The 18,580-nt window shown below is 38.3% G+C and overlaps 1 protein-coding gene across 3 annotated transcripts in view; it reads right to left on the reverse strand.

The window, feature by feature from the left end:
* Positions 1–355: 355 nt before the first annotated feature.
* Positions 356–18,580, reverse strand: part of LOC131041698 (cryptochrome-1) — a 100,512-nt gene continuing 82,287 nt past the window's right edge. Inside the window, exons 3-6 of one of the 3 annotated variants that reach the window (XM_057974877.2) lie at positions 2,493–3,199; positions 1,604–2,377; positions 956–1,050; positions 356–796 (exon numbers count right to left, since the gene is read on the reverse strand). In XM_057974877.2, the coding sequence (XP_057830860.2) occupies positions 973–1,050; positions 1,604–2,377; positions 2,493–3,199 (1,559 nt within the window). In that variant the 3' untranslated portion in view covers positions 356–796; positions 956–972. Of the gene's footprint in view, positions 1,051–1,603; positions 2,378–2,492; positions 3,200–18,580 lie in introns of all 3 variants that reach the window. The other 2 variants (XM_057974876.2, XM_057974875.2) reach the window with 2 other exon arrangements.

Genomic DNA, 18,580 nt, shown 5'->3' on the forward strand with positions numbered 1-18,580 from the left:
TACTTGAAACATGTATGTGAATGCATTAAAATAATCAAAGAAAGCAATGACACATATACTTTCTGTTTTCAGTGCAATCAGCTAATAATCAACAGAGAGGCATCGTTCATTAAAAACTCCGCAACCAAATATCTAACGGGCAAATACAATAAAACACCAAAAATGCTTAAAGCAAGAGAAAATTTATTGATATTAAATTAAGGACAACAGTTTCTAGTTGTTTGAGATGTCTGAATGCCTTTCATGCTTTGTGCCATATGCATTTTCATAGTTTTGCATACCCACAAGCTTATGTATTGTATCTTATGTGCTAAATAGGTAAATTATCTATCACGAGTAGTTGCAGAATGCAAGATAGGTAAATTACCTGTGAGCGCCAAATGCTTAAATAAAAAATATCTATCGTTATAGTTCCAACCTTTCTCTGTAACGAATGATTTTAGTTCACCATTACAAACAATTTCAGATAAAGTGCAACATATGCAGTTCTCTCTAAGAATCCAAGTATTTAGAATCAACCTTCATCCAAGGGAAGTCCAACACATTTACATTGAACAAAAATTGCACGCCATCTGATCACTCTTCTTATAATTTGCCAATGACAAAGCCCCTACTTCTACAAACATTTCCCTGAAGCGAGACTGGAGAAGGATTGACAAATTAAAACATTCCAACAAGATTGCCATGACAGCGAGCCAAAAATGTACTGTTCCCAATCTGCATCTGGTAATCCTTGCATGTTCCACTTTTGGGGATGTGACTGGTTTCGATTCCTACCAGTGTATAGCTGTTATTCCTGATGTATGGAAAAGTAGAAATAGTGAAGCAAATGGAACCCACAATTATATAGCAAGTTTTATTTAGAAAGCAGCAATGCCAAACAGTCATTTCTGAAAATGGATTGATCAAACTTAATAAATGAACATAGCGTGGCATGCCATACAGATGAGATTACAGTGTATTTATTTGCTTTCAATTGTCAATTCTGGCTTGTCTCTTTGTTGGTCTTGTCCAACCATATTTAACTGAGCTTTCGGCCTCATCTTCAATCTGATAGACAACAGCATATAACACCAATCAAAAGAACAGATTTATAATCCCTTACAAGAAAGTAGAAATAGTTACTATGATTATCATCATTGTTAGAAACTGACTCACACGAGAAAAATCAAAACAAAGAGCACTTTTTCAAGTAGAAATATGAATGGCTAGAGCAAATCGAACTATTCACACTTCTAAGTTCTAACAACCATCACAGCCGTCACAGCAGAATATTCAGATAGCTTTGGCAGGGGTAATGGTTGAGAAGCACTTGCCAATCAAAAATGATGAAAGTTGCAAGAAAAAACCAATACTTTTTAAACCTCGATTCTCTTCTAGAGTTGATCTGGGTATTTGAATTATAATTTAAAAATCTAGAAGACAGCATGTGAAGTATGCTAATACCAAAGTGACCATCTTCCAGGAGGATCCTTAGGCAGCTTGGAGACAATGACGGCTTTGGCATTAATATTCATGTTTCCATAGCAGTTCATATACCATTTCCTGAGGTAGTCCAAAAAATATGCAAGCTCGGCAATTAATATATAGTACAGAGTAGTACCTTGTTGGCAACCATGGGTATGGTACAGTTGAACAATTGTAGGGTACGTTTTTGTCCAAACAATTCAACTGATGATTGTAGGCCAGCTTGTTCTGATGCCGTTTCTAGGTCAGTATCTGCTACCTGTGACCACAGTGGGATAGCACTTGGTTTACTTTCCAAATCTGTAGATTTTCTGACAGATGAAGACACCGCTGTAGAATGTTCATCACTCTCTACAGATACAGGTCTTATCCTCAGTAACTGATTCTGCTCCTCACATTTTTTTAAGCTATCAAAATTAGCTTCTGTGGCTACTGTAGGGACCTTCTCTGACTCACTTGGAGATATTTGTAGATTGCTTGTGAAGTTATTTTTCACACAAGGGGCTTCTGGTACGCTGGAAGCAGTGGAAATACAAGGAACCTGTTGATCACTCCATGGGTTAACTGATGGGTCAGATTTATTCATCACAACTACCTTGGGAACAACCATTTTTTCATGTAATGGACCTCCCGTGCCTTGAATTTCTAGCGTATCACCTAACCCTTCTTCTCTTCTTGCAGTTGCATCTCGTTCCCACATTACTGAAAGTGCCTGCTGCAAACGTTCTTGAGCAGAAGCCTTCTCTACAATTGGTCTTGGATAATTTATACCCAACTCAACCCCGGCAGCGTTGAGTACTGCTATTGGAGCATTCCACGGATGATGTATCCACTCGGTTGGCATTCTTGTCAGTTCAGGTAACCATTGCCGGACATATTCTCCATCAGGATCATATTTGCAACCCTCAGCCTAGTAAACAGGATATCCAACAAAAGAAAAAATAGAGTTAATAATATGCAGTAAAAGTGTTAGTCTTCTCTAGAAAGCAAAGCAGAAACTACATACGGATGCTATATAAATGTACCTGAGGGTTTTCAATTCTATCCAGCTCATGGCCATCGGGCAAACTACCAGAGACATACTGCCAACCAAGAATATCACACTCTATATCTGCATCCAACAGCGTGTCCCAAAAGTACTTCATTCCCCATGTCCAGGGAAGCTGAAGAAATTTCACATAAAAACTAGAAACAATCACCCTTACTGTGTTATGCAACCATCCTGTTGCCCACAATTGTCTCATTCCGGCATCTACGAATGGATAGCCTGTACGTCCTTGTCTCCATGCCTTGAATAAACCTTCATCCGGTCTCCAAGGAAAAAATCTTAAATTTCCTAGTAGTGGTCGTTCATGCGTGAAAGGAAAATTGAAGCAAAGATACCTTGAGTACTCCCTCAGACCAATTGATCTAAGAAACAAATTCACACTCTCTTCAGCAAGTGCCTTCCTTTCTCTTAACCAAATAGTTTGCTTCCTTCGAACCAAGTGAAACACTTTCCTTACACTCAACTCTCCAAAATGTATGTGAGGTGAGAGGAATGAAGTATTGCGACCATCGACCTTTTTTCTTTGTTTTGCATACTCTAGGAGAGGCCCTGCAAGAAACCTGTCTAATGCCTTATCTGCATGGCTCCATCCTGGAGACCATGCTCTTTCCAGCAGTGCATTGCTAGTTTTTTCTGTTTCAGTTTCCAGACCTAGTTCTTCTATCGTGCATGAAGACAATACACCTGAAGTCATTTAAATAAATTGAAGATTTAATTTCCAACAGGAAATGATGACATGAAGTAACTTGGGCACTGTTCGCTTAGACCGTGCATTTTTAAACTGTATTGGGAAAAGAAGATGCAAACTGAAGCTAATTTGTTTCAAAAATTCTATTTCTATTTCATACAAGGTGAAAATTTACGTGTCAAACTTAGAAGGAAATTATTAGAATTGTGGGCATGCCATCTCTATGTTATCTTTTCTTTATATTTTGTAAGGGGTGGTGGTGAAAATGGATTGTCATTTATTTTATTATAGTGTGTAGTTTATGAGGATATTTATATTTAATATGAAAACAATTTTAAAGTAGACAGTCTTGAAAGAAGTTCTATTGTATGAGATCAATTATCAAAAAGAGTTTAGGTAATTTAAAGATATTATTCTCAATGCGTTAGACTGCCTGATTTTTGCAGATGTCATTAAAATTATTTATTCATCATGTCAAGTTAGATTTTCTTAATTAAAATTGGATTTATTATTAAAAAAAATTGACTGTCCCGACTTCTTACGTCCATTAACCATGTTTTGGAGGGGACCATAGTTTCACAAACTTATGGCTAAGGCCATTCCACAGTGTTTAATCCGGAGGTACCATATATTGCTCAATCAAATCTTGCAAGCCCAAATTGATTTACTTTCATTTCAGGTGCATTAATTTGACACATATGGGCATTAATTTTGAGCTATAAAAGTCTGAGCTGAGGCGATTCAGGAAAACTTAGTTTGAGGGGGAAGCTACGTCCAGGGATAGTGACTATTTTTCTTTTTCAGGATTCGGTTAGAATTACTGATATATGTCGGTAGATGATAGCCTGTGGGTATGACTGGATTTTAATAGAGATTGTTACCCCTAAGACTTATTAAAATTTAAATAGTTTTGTTTGGCGACTCTCGTTAATGGCGTTGTTGGTATAATTGGTAAGGTTTTTTCATCGTAAGGGACGTTGAATAAGGTTAGACATGAGTGACTAGGGGCCAAATTGGAAAGGGAAAGAAAGTTCACGAAGACAGTTAATGCTAGAGGTGTGAAAAATTTTCTTCTGGAAGACGTAGCTTTTGCATTGAAAAAACAATTTCTAAGCCTTTCATATCCCATGGATTGCTGTTGCAAGAGTTTAATGGTGCTTCATATAAAACTCCAAGGAACATCGTTAAGGATTTGAGCATAATGCTTAACAAGAGTATTCTCTCCCTATATAGAAATGACTATTTGAAGAGCAAGTTTTTCAATTTTCCATCGTGTTCAAGAGTTTTCTTTTCACGAGCATTAATACATGCAAATAACTTTTTATATGAGAAAATAATTAGAAAATTCTAGTAGATTAATAATATCTATTTCCTTAATCTCATTGTTTTGCTTATCTTAGAAAAATCTGATAGTGTTAAGGGTTGATCTTCGACGCCATGGTAGGGTTATAGGCCAACATGTTGATAGCATGTATAGAATTTGTAGATGTGTTGTCAACTCAAAACAATGTATTTCACTGATGCGTAGTAGCTTGGGGGGCATATTGCTCACTCTTACTAGATTTTTTCCCTTTTAGGGTGTCTCTAGAGTAACATTTGTCTTCTGAGTTCTTGTGTTTGTTCCCTTAAATTTTCTTTATTTTTTTTATGTTTCTGTGATGTTACTATACTACCAAATTACCAATGATATTGCAATGCTGTTAGTGTCTCGCACTTTACTTTGTTTTGGAGGTATTTAAAAAGATTTTTCAGTAGGAAGACATATGCAGTGTGTAGAATATCAACCCTGTTTATGGCTCAAGTTGGTAGCAAAGCAAGTTAGAATTACCTGTTATCAGTTGGTATCAGAGAAAGTTATAATTACCTGTTATCAGTTGGCATTTCAGTTGTTAGTGAAATTCGCTTACGCTTGTTACTACATCAAGTGGGAGTGGTGAGCTAAGAGCATTTGAACCTCAGATTGGTACTAAAGAGTCTGTAAGACACAAAGAAGCATGGCTAGAGAGGGGGAAACATCAGAAGATCCCGATCAATTTTTGTTTGAATTCAAAGTCCTCTATCAAACCTGTGACTATGGAACTGACAATTAGAAACTAAAGCTATTTCCCTCAACACTGAAATAATCAGCTTTACATTGATTCATGGGATTAAATGCCAATTCTATACATACATGGGATGAAATGGAGACTATCTTCTTAGACAAATACCAGGACTACTGTCGGGTGAGAGATAGGAAAGATGAACTCTTTTGAATGAAACACGTAGAAGATGAAAACTTGGAGGACTATGCAGATTGTTTCCTGTTTGTTCATAGGAGATGTGGCAATGGTCTAGATGAGGAGCTCAGCAAATCTATTTTTCTTAGAGGAATTGAGGATGATTCTAAAGAACAATAGATCTTATGGGATGAGGTGATATTAATGAGTTAATCTTTGAAGATATCATAAAAATATGCAGAGACCATTCCCATACTAGAGCCTATAGCAAAGGGACTCTTCCTATAGTGTTGGTTAAGTGTTGTGGCCGCCAAGGTTCAAATCCCCGCTGGACCATTGTGATTGCAGGCATGTGCCTTTGTTGAACCAACATGCTCACAGCTTTGAGCCTTAGCTTTGATAAATGGGGATTAGGTCCCCCATTTGTGACTTCGTCAGTTCATAGCTCCAGGTCAAAAGAATTTCACGTGGTGCCGGAGGGCGTGTTATGCCAGAATCACCAGGGCGTGTTATGCCAGCATCACCAGTCGTGTTAAAAAGTTTATCAGGCATTAAAAAAAAAATCAACTAGAGCCTGCAGCAGAATGCTAAGAAAAAGGAAAAACAGTTCTAGTGAAATCACTAAAGGCAAAACAGTTCTAGTGACATTGCTAAAGTGATGGAAGAATTAGCCAATCTCAGACTAACAACCTCCTACCTCTCAACATCACGTTGGATAGTGCTCAGGAAAACAAAAAGACAACAGAACCATTGGCCATTTATTGCCCTAAGTGCAATGCAAAACATCCACTCAAAGAGTATCCTTTGAACCAGCCTGAATTATGTGGAATCTGTGAAAAGAAACATGCCACTAGTGCATGTAGCTTACTCCCTGAGATCAAAAACCATTTGAAAAGAGCTCCACAAATTGAAGAGGAACTTAATTTTATTGTCTAGAAGCAATCCAATTCCGGTTTTAACTCATATCATGGACATTATGATCCTAGACCGAATCCTTTGTTTGGACAAAGGGTTACACCCCCTTTACCAATGCCTCCCCAACAAATTCAAGCACCATGAGGAACGCCTTGGGGTCCACCTAAATGGACTATTCCTTCTTGGAATGCCCCTCAATGGTCAAACCAAAATCAATATCAGCAAGCATGGATCCCTCAACCAAATCAAGGACAGAGACGGTATGGGAATCAACCCCAAGCTTTGATGCTGGTCCAAACCAACCTTTACCTTCAAGCACCAATGAACAGGTTAATCAAGCTCAATTCTTGCCCTACCGGTTCCAAATCCTAAGAATAACAGGTCCCAACAACCAGCATACAATGTAGACCAAAGCACTGCCATGTTTGGTGTGATCAATGTAAACGACATCCACTTGACAACTCGTACAGTTCAAACGAAGCCTTCTTCTGAAAAACTAGAAGAAACCTCACCACTTGACACTACTAAAGAAATTCTAGAGCCAAAGTACCTTGAAAATCTGCCTAACCCAAAAACGGCCCCTTTTCCACAATGATTTCAGCAAAAACTTGTAGCTTCAGATCACTCTAGAGAAATTCAGAAACATCTTATGGATTCTCAATTGAATAGAGAACTAAAAAATAAATATTGGGATTCCATTGCTCCGAGCCATTAAGGACATACCTGAAATCAATCAGGCTATTAAGACTCCTGGAAGAAAGAAGTTTCTCACCGCCATCCAAATAGGAGAAAACTTTCTGACGTACGAATCTGGGAAACTAATTCCACAAAGGTATAGTGACCTAGGGAGCCCTAGCATCATATTGAGTATAAATGTGATGGAAGTGTCTAATGTTCTGATTGAATCAGGCGCTGCTATCAATGTCAGTACATCTGATTCTGAAGAAACAGTATCTATGTCTAATGTCCAACCAAAAACTACTGCTCAATCAGAAGGGATTTTGGAAGATGTAATTGTTACAATTGATACTTGGGAATACCCTGTGGATTTTCTTGTCCTTCGTGGAAAAAAGAAGAAAAATGTAGCCCTTGTTAGCCACAGTTGCTGCCCTCATCGATTGCAGAAAGGGAAGCATAATGATATCCAATGGAATCAAGCAAAACGAACTATCTTTGTATTCACCAGCTAAACCTTCCAACCTGTCTAAAACCCAAGGATAGATGATATAACAGACTCTGATGAGGAAGATGCCTTTGCCTTGGCTATGGTCACTTGAACCTCTAGAGGAATATCAAGAGCATCAAAAGGAGAAATAATTATCTTCGGAAGCTTTTTTGGACAACGCCAAACACTCTGGATCTATACCAAAAAACAATATTACCAAATAGTTTCTCACTAATAGGAACAATCTCCCCTCAAACAAACTGTCAACATTTACGAATTTACACCAACTCCTCCCTTGTCCATATTTATTAAACATGTTGTTTAGGAATATCCATAATATACAAGTCAAAACAAAGCAAATTACGATTCAATCCAACAAATAATTGCTTATCAATGATGCACTAATAGATGAACAGAAAATAAAGTTGAAACAACTATTAGAGGAACACACATAGGTCCTTTGCATGGGAACACTAAGGATTAATACACCCAGATATTTGTACTTGTCATATTTATACTAAAGATGTTTGGCATGTAAGACAATCACAAAGAAGGATTAACCGAGCCTTAAGAGAAATAGTCAACAAGGAAATTGAAATACCACTGCAATTGGGATTCATCCATCTCATCTCAAATAGCCAATGGGTTTCCCCCGTACTTATAGTTCTAAGGAAAATTGGGAAATGGCAGGATTGCATAGACTATAGGGAACTAAACAAAGCAACAAAGAAAGATTATTTCCCACTTCCATTTATAGATCAAGTTCTAGATAATTTGGTTGGGAGCAGTTATTCCTCTCTTTTCTTGATGGTTTTAGTGGATACAATCAGATCCCAGTAGCTCTAGAAGACCAAGACCAAATCAAATTTACCTCTCCTTGGGGAATATATGCCCGTAATTTTTTCCTTTCAATCTTTGCAATCTCCCAGCCACCTTCCAATGGGAAATTCTTGCAATTTTCACAAATCTAACTACTACCTGTGTTGAGGTATACATGGATAATTTCACAATTCATGTAAAGACATTTTATGAAGCTTTACAAAGTTTGAAAAGAGTTTTAGAATGGTGTTAAGAACATGGGCTATCCCTAAACCATGAGAAATGTTTCTTAATGATGATTGAAGGCATTCTTCTCGGACACCATATTTTCCAAGGTATCAAGGTAGATTCAAGAAAATGGAGGTTATCCTACAAACTCCGGCTCCACCATCTCAAAAAGAAGACTGGAGTGTTGGTGTGAATAAAATGTTTTACCGAACTAGTTCACCTGGTGGGTTCTATTCGCATGTTTACCTAGGTCCTAGGAATCTTTCTAGAAGTCTTTGTTGTCTAGATAAGATTCTTTCTTATCTCATTTACATCATTGAAAGGGAAAGATGAACCCAGAAGGACTTCTGATAACTGGTATGCACCTTCAGTATACTATGTTCTTTTAATCAGGTTTTAATAGCTTGATACAAGCACATACTACTAAGCCATTAAAGTAGGATCAGACATAGTTAATTTCTCATCCATTAACCTTTAGAGGAAAGATAATGTAGTTTGTAGATCTGATAAAAAATTTACAACATAACGACATTTAAATCAACACTTCAAGAACATCAAAGAAGAACAATAGAAGAAAGATAGACAAAAGAGAAGGAATACCGATATATGTGGGGAAAAACCTTTCGAATAAAAAGTCCCACTCTCCAAAGCATCAAACCAATGTATTAATCTACAATAAACTATTATAGTACACTTGTAGGCTCTAAGCCTTTACATGGAGTCTACATCTTGCTCTTCTAGACAAATTCCGACAACATAACCTTGCCAAGAACAATTCTCCTCACTCCTCTCTCAAACCCTCATCAAAGACATAATATATAGATATTTACAAGTTTTAAGTAGCTTCTAGACAAAGCCAAAAGAGGTGGGCATCTAGATCCACGTGGCACATTTTTCCAACACCTCTAAGCATGCAACAAACACTTGCCTAAGATTCTCCAACCCCTCCTACATGCCTCCAAACTTGGGTGCTTCATTTTTGCTAGAAATAGATATGACAAAAACTCTTATGCACCTTACAGCTATTATAGAATTTGTCATAAATGACAACACTTACAGCTATAAGAGAATCCGTCATAAATGACTATAATTAACTAATTCTCTTACAACTTGTCATAACCCAACTTGGGCGCCCATATTCTCCATGCAAGCTGTCTTCAAACACTTGTCCAACCTATCATAGAAATCCATCATAACCTATCATAAGAATCTGTCATACAATTATGACTTACAAAAGTTTTTAAGATGCCGACACATGGCAAAATATCTCTACCAAAGTGGGATGTCTACTACCCCATGTAGGGACAACATACATCCTTGTCATCTTCCATGTCACCTCCCAATATGAAGACAAATCACCATACCATGTCACACTAGATGACAAAATATGTTGAGCAAGGAATTACAATTTAAACATTTAATAATTAAATAAAATGCTAGGAATGGCTAGGTTGAGACACCTTGATTCCAATACTTGTGTCCTAGGTCATTTAATATTTGTTTTTGTTAGTTGTCTCATGTCATATGATTAAGACACATGTCATGATCTTGTCTAACCCTATGTCTTACCTTGCTTATATAAGGAAGGTACCTCTTGCATTGCAAATCATCTATCGCAATCACATTGTATTCCTGATTTGCTGAAATAGCATCTTTTGTTGTTACTTCTCTCTTATCTTTGTGGAGGTTATTTGGTGTTGCAAATTAATGATATGGGGTGCTCACTTCAACATGGTATCAGAGCTTGGAGTGATTCCAACGTGGTATTAGAGCTTTGAATCTAGCAAGCCCCTTCCTTTTTCATAGAGTTTATATCATCAAGTTTTTCTTGTGTAATTTGAGTTTCTACTATGATCGTGTCAATTTTCATATGCTCTTCTTTTGCAATTTAATACAATCTAATTAGAAAGGGTTAACAAAGATTTGTTGATCCTATATTGCATGTATGTTTTGTGGTGAGATTTGGTGATTGCAACTCTTTTGGCTATAGTGGCAATATTTTGGCCATTACACTATGTCCACGAGGCTCGAGTAAATTAGAATTGGTTTTTGTTTCACTCAACCGTTTGCAACTTGGCAAACAAGGGTTTGAAGCAGAGTTCCGTGACTCGCCAAAACTCGGCGAGTCACGGGTCGAGTCACCCTTAGCGAGTCCTGGGTGGCTCGGACCTGGACTCGGCAAGTTTTGGCCGAGTCACGGCGAGTCATGTGACTCGGTGACTAGGCTCGGACTCGGCGAGTCCCGAGCCCATAACTCGGCCTGCGTAAACAGCCGAAAAAGCAAAAATAAAACATGTTAAAAAACGGTTTTACGTGTTTTTTTTTTCATTTATATTTTATGCTAAGTTGTAAAAGGCATCTCATTTCATTCTATTGTAAAAATAGGAGGAGAAGAGTGAGTTGTGAGGAAAAAGAAGAGAGCATAGTAGGGCAACCATCAAGGAGGAGTAGAATTTATTCAAGAAATCACATTGGGGCAGTGTAATACTTGCATTTGGTGCATCAAAAGCTTGTTAGAGAGGATTGGAAAGAGGTTGCATTTCATTTCAACCTTCTTATAAGAGGTAAGATTTATATTTTTTGGTTTTTTTGGTGTTTTATAAGGACAATTTACATTTTTTTTTAAACATTTGTAATATGTATTCATTTCTTTCAAATAAATCAGCAAACCCTACCTCTAGAATCTAGATTGTTTTTTGTTTTCTCAAAACTTAAAGAAATCAGCAAACCCTACAATGTACAATTTTTTTTGTTTAAAAATGTACATTGTAGGGTTTGCTGATTTCTTTATGTTTTGAAATGAAAAAAACAATCTACATGGTAGGTTTGCTAATTTCTTTGAAAAAAATCAATAGAAATTCTATTACATTGATTTTTGTATCAAAATCAAAACATTGCTATTATATTTTTTTTTGTATTAATTTATAATTTATCAATGGACAAATATTCATTTTTTTTGTAATTGTGTCTTATTCTAGCAACCTTCAACTTTTAAAAACAATGTCTAGTTCCAGTCCTCCTCATAGAGGAATCCTGGGTAGAAAAGATCCAGCTTGGAAATATATAGAACCTTTTTCCCGGGCAAAAAAGAGGAGAGGCAAAATGTAAATTTTGCAAAACAATCTTTCATGGAGGCATAAATAGATTGAAAAACCACCTTGCCGGCATACGTGGCCATGATGCAGAGCCTTGCACAAAAGCATTTCCTGAGGCTATTCGTGAGTGCCAAGTGCTATTAGACACATTTGAGACTCGAAAAGAAATAAAGAAGAGGCAAAGGGAGGAGTTGGCTCAGACTAGCATTGGTTGTGTTGGAGAGGCCTCTTCCATGCCTCCATATTGTCCTAGTGGGAGTGCTAGTGCTTCTATTGCTGGTAGTGCCAGTGCTAGTGGGAGTATCAGTGCAACTCCAACCATTGGTCCTAGAGTTTGTAAATCTACGATGGATTCATATTTTGAGCCACGCACTACTCCTGGTGCCCAGCCTTCACTTGAGAGCATGGCTTGGAACAAAGAGGTACACAATAAGGCTAAAGGTGCAATTGGAAGATTTTGGTTTTATTGCAATATTCCATTCTTTGTAGCCAGGTAATTCCTTTTAGTTTTTATTTGATTGTTTTAAGTTTTTAAGTTGTTAATATTTTTAGTTTGTTTTGTGACTTTGTCTAATATTTATAATTTTATACTTATCTTATTTAATTTATTTGTGATAGGTCTCCTTATTGGCAGAACATGGTTGATGCCATTGCTATTTGTGGGGCGGGTTTCAAAGCCCCTTCTGATTCCGAGTTAAGTGGTCCAATTTTGATAGAATCGGTGGCTGATGTAAAAGCCACATTAGAGGAACATCGAGAGATATGGAAGAAGAAGGGTTGCACCATCATGACCGATGGTTGGACTGATAGGAGAAATCAAACGCTCCTAAATTTTCTTGTTTCTTCTGCAGGTGATTGAATAACTTGAATTTTATTTAATGATTCGTATTTTATTTTTTGAGTTGAGATTTATTGAATGATCATTGATCACTGTTTTTGCTTTGTTTTCAAATTTTAGGTGGCACCATGTTCATGAAGTCCATTGATGCTTCCGCACATTCTAAAAATGCCACTTACCTATGTGAGGTTATAGAGGAGGTCATATATGAAGTGGGTGAGGAGAATGTAGTACAAGTGGTGACCGATAATGCAACAAATTATGTTGCTGCAGGTAAACTTTTGATGGAGAGGCACCCATCTATATTTTGGTCTCCATGTGCCGCCCATTGCATTGACCTCATGTTGGAGGACATTGGTAAGATTGCATGGATCAGGACATGTGTAGAGAAGGCAAAAAATATTTGCAAATTTGTATACAATCATGCATGGGTCCTTAACTTAATGAGGCAATACATGGGGCAGAAGGAGTTGGCTCGTCCTGGAATCACTAGATTTGCCACTAACCTCATCAAACTGCAATCCTTGATTCGGAGTAAGGCAGATTTGAGATGTATGTTTGTCGGTGAGGAGTGGACTTCCTCATCCTATGCTACGAGTACTACAGGAGTTGATGTTGCAGATTACATTTTTGATGAGCCAGGCTTTTGGACCCCTTGTGCTGAGATTGTGAAGGTAAAATTTTTAAGCATTCTAATTTCTACCTTATGTTTTAACTTTTTATTTTTATTCGTATTTTTCTTTTATTTGCTTATTTTCATTCACAATTACACACTTACATTAACTGATATTACATATTGTTTCACAATATTTGCAGTTCATTGAGCCCTTGGTAGTTCTCCTACGTGTTGCTAACAGGGAGAAGCCCGCAATGGGATACATATACGAGGGCATGGATAGGGCCAAGGAGGGCATCAGATCTGCCTATGAAGGGGATGAGAGTAAGTATCGTCCCATTTGGGATATCATTGACAGGAGATGGCAGACCCAGCTTCACAAGATCCTTCATGCAGCTGCTTATTACCTCAATCTGGCATTCCATTTCCGCCCTGATTTCAAGGCGGATGAGGAGGTTCTTAGTGGCTCTACTCAGTGATAGAGCGAATGTAGCCTGGTCATAGCAGTAGTATAGTCCAGGAGCTAGAGGCTTTTTCTAATGCTAAAGGGGAGGTCTTCTCTCGTCTGCTTTGCAAAGAAAATCGGACAAAAATGCAGCCAGGTAAAATGTATATTTTAAGAAATTAAGAGTAGAATTTTAATTATATGTTATTCAATTTGTTATTAATTATTAAATGAGGCTGATTTTTTTTCCTTTTTCTCATCTCAGATAGGTGGTGGCAGATGTTTGGTCCTAAAACACCAAATCTTCAACAGGTAGCCATTCGTATTTTGAGCCAGCCATGCAGTGCTTCCGGTTGTGAGTGCAATTGGAGTATGTTTGAGCACATACACTCCAAGAGGCGCAATAGATTGTCTGTGGAGAGGTTGAATGATCTTGTATTTGTTCATTACAACCTCCATCTTAGACAGAAACAGGTTATGGGCCATGACAACACCCTGATCACGCTAGAGGAGGTTGATCCAGAATTTGAGTGGATCAGTGAGACTACAGATCCTATCTTTGGTGATGAGGACTTAGATTGGATCGACCAGGTAGATAGAGACGCTGAGGTTGTAGCCATGGTAGAGGAGGAGGTTAGAGTGCGAGGAGAGCCAGAGCCAGAGCCAGAGCTAGAGCTAGAGCTAGAGCCAGACACAGCTGATGTTGGTGAGGGTAGAATGGAGTCACGGGGAGAGATTATGGCTGTTGACGCATCCAGGACCTACCTTAGGGTTAGATGCCTTCATAGGAAGGACCCAGGCTCCTTTGAGCCATAGACTTCTTGTTGTTTTACTTTTGATATATGTGTGGAACTGGAACATTTGAATTTTGATGTCATGGATTTCATATTCCATGAGTTTTGTAATATTTTTACATTTGACACTATTTATATATCTATGGTTATTGGTTGTTGTTTCCTTCAGCTACAATTTGCGTTTATACTAATCATAATGTGATCGATGTATACTTGACACTTGTGTATGTGATCATCATCAAATTAACTTCTATTTGATGATGTTATTGTGTATTTAAGGTTTGTTTAATAAAGGGTGCACGAAACAAGTTTTAAATCCTTAAAAAATCGCTAAATTTCTTGGGTTTTTCACTTTGTCGAGTCCTGCTGAGTCCTGGCCGATCCAAGTCTCGAGTCGAGTCACCCTTGTCGAGTCCGAGTCCTGTTTCTTTGGTTTGAAGCTCAGATCTGGTGAATATTTTTTTCAAAGTATTTTTGGCCCAAATGGACCTCGCTATAGCACTCAGGAGGCCAAACAAATATTTTGACTATAAGTTTGCCCAATTTAGATGTTGGGAGCTTTTGAGGCAAAAAAAATTTGCTTGGCAGGTCGTATAGTCCCCCAAGCATAGGTATGACTTTAAGAACAAAAAATGGAATTTTTTTCATTTTTTTAAAACATTATTATTAAAAAAATCGTTTTTTAAAATATGGGTACCCAAATGTGACTATGCCAAGCGCAAGTCACTCAATCCCTACCCCTTTGATGGGAGCAGTATCTAAGGGCATAGTTGGACTACTCGCTGAGTATTCGGAGAGTTTTTAAAAACTCGTGAGTTTTTTCCTGGCGAGTAGTTACGAATTTTACTCGCTAGGAAAAATCGTTGAGTTTTTGCCAAAAACTCGGCGAGTTTGTGAAAAAAAATTGCCCGCCTGCGCACATAAACAGAAAACGGCAATAAGTGTTTTATTTCATTATTTTATGTTTGGTATTTTGCAAAGAAGGGGGAAACACACTCCAATTCACTTGCAAAGTGATTTCCATCGATTCTTGCCAATTCCAAGCGGATTTCAAGCAGATTTGAGGTGGTTTTTGAAGAAAAATCAGATTCCCAAGTAGGTTTTCTGATTTTTTTTCTCTATGTTTCTATGTAATGTCCCCTTCTCGTTGATGACCTTCCAGTGGTCCATTAGCCTATTTCTGAGACCCGTAGGCTAGGTGGAGTGAAGAATGAGGGTCCAACATTGATGAGGCGAGGACTTACTATTTTTAGTAAGTCAGGGAATGGCTATTTTGGTGATACTCTCCTACTGAGCTCTCCATGCTCTGTCACTGGGCTCGAAGATCATGCATTTCGGAGGATTAGTTCTTGACTTACTATTTTTAGTAAGTGGCAGTGTGGCATAATTCTATTTCTGGCAGTGGACAGGGTTCTGATCATGCAATAGTTCAATGGTCTTCCTGGCTCAGTTTCATCCCGGTTTTGACAGTAATTAGTACGGGAGTCATATGTGACACAATTAAATATTATTTCCTTATCCTAAGGTGTAATATTTAATTAATCTGATTAATTGCTACTGATTTATTCTCCTAAGTGTTTGGCGAAATTTATGTTTAATAAGGGGATGTCGAAATAATTAAGAGGGATATTATTTTATGTTGCATCTCTAATGTTTTCCAAGTGAATATCGTGGGTCCATGCCTTTTGGCATGAAGGTTGACTTATGGAAATGGTGCCACACTTGAGGTCCACGTGAGGTGAAATGAAATGCAAATGAAGGAAGTGGAGTTTGGAGCAATTTGCATTTGAATTTGATGGTATGAAGTTATAAATAAGAGCCTTGGGCTCCCATTTGTATCATCTTGAAAATTTGTAATGTTATGCTGCTGGTTCGGCGACAAAACTTGAGGCTTCGGAGTGCGTTTCCCTAGTGCTTCCCGGTTTCGTACTTGAAACACAGTACCTAGCTGCGTGTTGTATTCTACTACATTCTCAGAGCATGCCATAGTCATTTTTGGTGTTGGAACGATTTGGGGACTTGCTGGTTTGCCTGTGGCTGAAGTATATTTTCGATCACACCTCTCTATTGAAGCGACTGACGGTTATGGGTATCAACTCTTTCATCCTTCCTAGTAATGGTGATACACTTTGTAAGTTTTTGGCATTTTAAGTGGAGTTTTGGATTTATTAGACAAAATCGAAATTCTAGAGTTAGGCGTGGTTTTCAGTTTTGCATTGGGATGCGTGCAAAATTAATAAGGGGTTTTTGGTATCCTTGTTTTGGTTGGTTGTTATTGTAATTGGTATAGTGTGGGTTTGGAATTGGTTTGGAGTGATTTGGATGTGTATTGAGAGAGTTATGAGTTTTTTAGAGTTTTCATAGGCTGTTGGTTTGTAATTCTAGCCTGCAGATTGGTTTTAGCATAAATTCATGTTCTTATTGGGATAATCTACATTACTTTCTTTCTCTTATCTCTATTTTTGTAAGGTTAAGTAGTAGTACTACTAACCAGTTCTGGTTTGTAATTCTCATCCCGCTAAAAAGTGGAAGAGGCTGGCTTGCCGCCTACTATCAAGTAAAATTGTAATGGTCCTCCCACTGCATAAGCGGTCGAGTTGAGGTTGTTATGTAACTGTAGTCTTCCCGCTAAAATATTGCAGTTGAGTGATTCGTATTTTTGGTGTATATTACTTGGCTGGTTCATCGCCAAGTTTCCTTGCTTTCCCGTTGGATAAGCGGAAGGGGCTGGCTTGCCGCCCAAGCATTGCATTGTTTTTAGTTAATTAAGCTATTGATCCTCTCAACATCGTATGCTCTCACCTTCCCACATTGGGCACTTGGTGATCAGAAAGTGGAAGGGTTACTTTCCCAGCATGTTCCAATTTTATGATTTCTAACCTTAACGGGTTAACTTCTTGTTGTTGATTATTGTTGGCCTTGAAAAAAAATAAAAAAAATAACTGGGATATTACAGTGGTATCAGAGCTGGTTTTCCTGCCAGCCTATGAGTTTCAGTGGGTTCAGAAGTCTCCAAGAGTGATAGAGACGTCAGATACTACAACAGAGAGCAAAAGAGACAACAGTTTCAGATTCCGATAGTGTCGGAAGAGGACACATTTTCAGAAGTACTGAGAAACAGAGGGAAGGATTTAGATTCTTCAGATTTAATGGATTCAATGGCAGATAAGACTACAGAAACGAATGAGGCACCTGATAAGAAGGCTGAGAGACAATTCAATGCCATGATGAACATGATGTCTCTACTGCTGGCCAAGCTTAACTAGAACGTTGTTGGGGTCCCTCACTAACCCAACAAGGGACCAGAAGCCAGTACTTCTAATGCTCCTGTAGGCAATGGAAATGGGAGTAACAACAGGAGTAATAATGGAGGTTCAACCCCTAGACCTTTGCAACCTGTATTTCTGCCAAGAGAAGTACAACGAGCTTAAACAGAAATACCCACAGCTGATGAAATAAGAAACAGCTACATGGAGTATGCTTCTCTTCCTGGTGAGATCCGAGATATCCTAACTTTGGATCAGTTTATGAATCAGAAATTGAAGAGAGGAAGGAGGAATGACTATAAGTCTACTGCTCCAAGAGATTATCAGCAAGCTCTTGGAAGAGTGACCTTAGCACACTTTGATGGAAGCGCTAAGAGTACAGCTAGAGCATGTGTACAAAAGTTGGACAATTACTTGTCCTTGAGGCCTATGCCGGAGGAGGATGCCATCAAGTTTGCTACCTTGCACTTGGATGGAGTGGCCCACAAATGGTGGTACCATGGGTTGGTCACCCTTGGTCATAACTTAATCACCACCTATGCTGATTTCACCAACAAGCTGATTGAGAGATTTGGCACCAGGGATCTAGAGGTGGAGTTTAGAGAATTTGCACAACTCAAGCAGCGAGGTTCGTTGGACACTTACGTGACTGAATTCCAAAACCTGTTAGTCATGGTAAGTAGCATCTTAGAGAAGCGGTTGGTTGTCCTTTTCACTGAAGGACTTGAGGAACCCTTGAGAGGTTGGGTCAAAGCTTTTGATCCACCCACCCTGGCAGAAGCTATTAAAAAATCTCGAAGCATGGAGTTGGCTGCCCCAAGGAGTAGAATTCAGTCCAAGCCTTTTCCTTTCAGAAAGGATAAGAAGAAGTTCACGAATCAGACCAAGAGGTTCCCTCCTCGTATGGATGAAGAGCTCCGTCAAGAGCTCCGAAGGAAGAATCTTTGTTATTCTTGCAGAGAACCTTGGGCCCCCAGACA

This window comes from Cryptomeria japonica, chromosome 11 (assembly GCF_030272615.1).
Source record: "Cryptomeria japonica chromosome 11, Sugi_1.0, whole genome shotgun sequence".
Classification (NCBI taxonomy): Eukaryota; Viridiplantae; Streptophyta; class Pinopsida; order Cupressales; family Cupressaceae; genus Cryptomeria; species Cryptomeria japonica.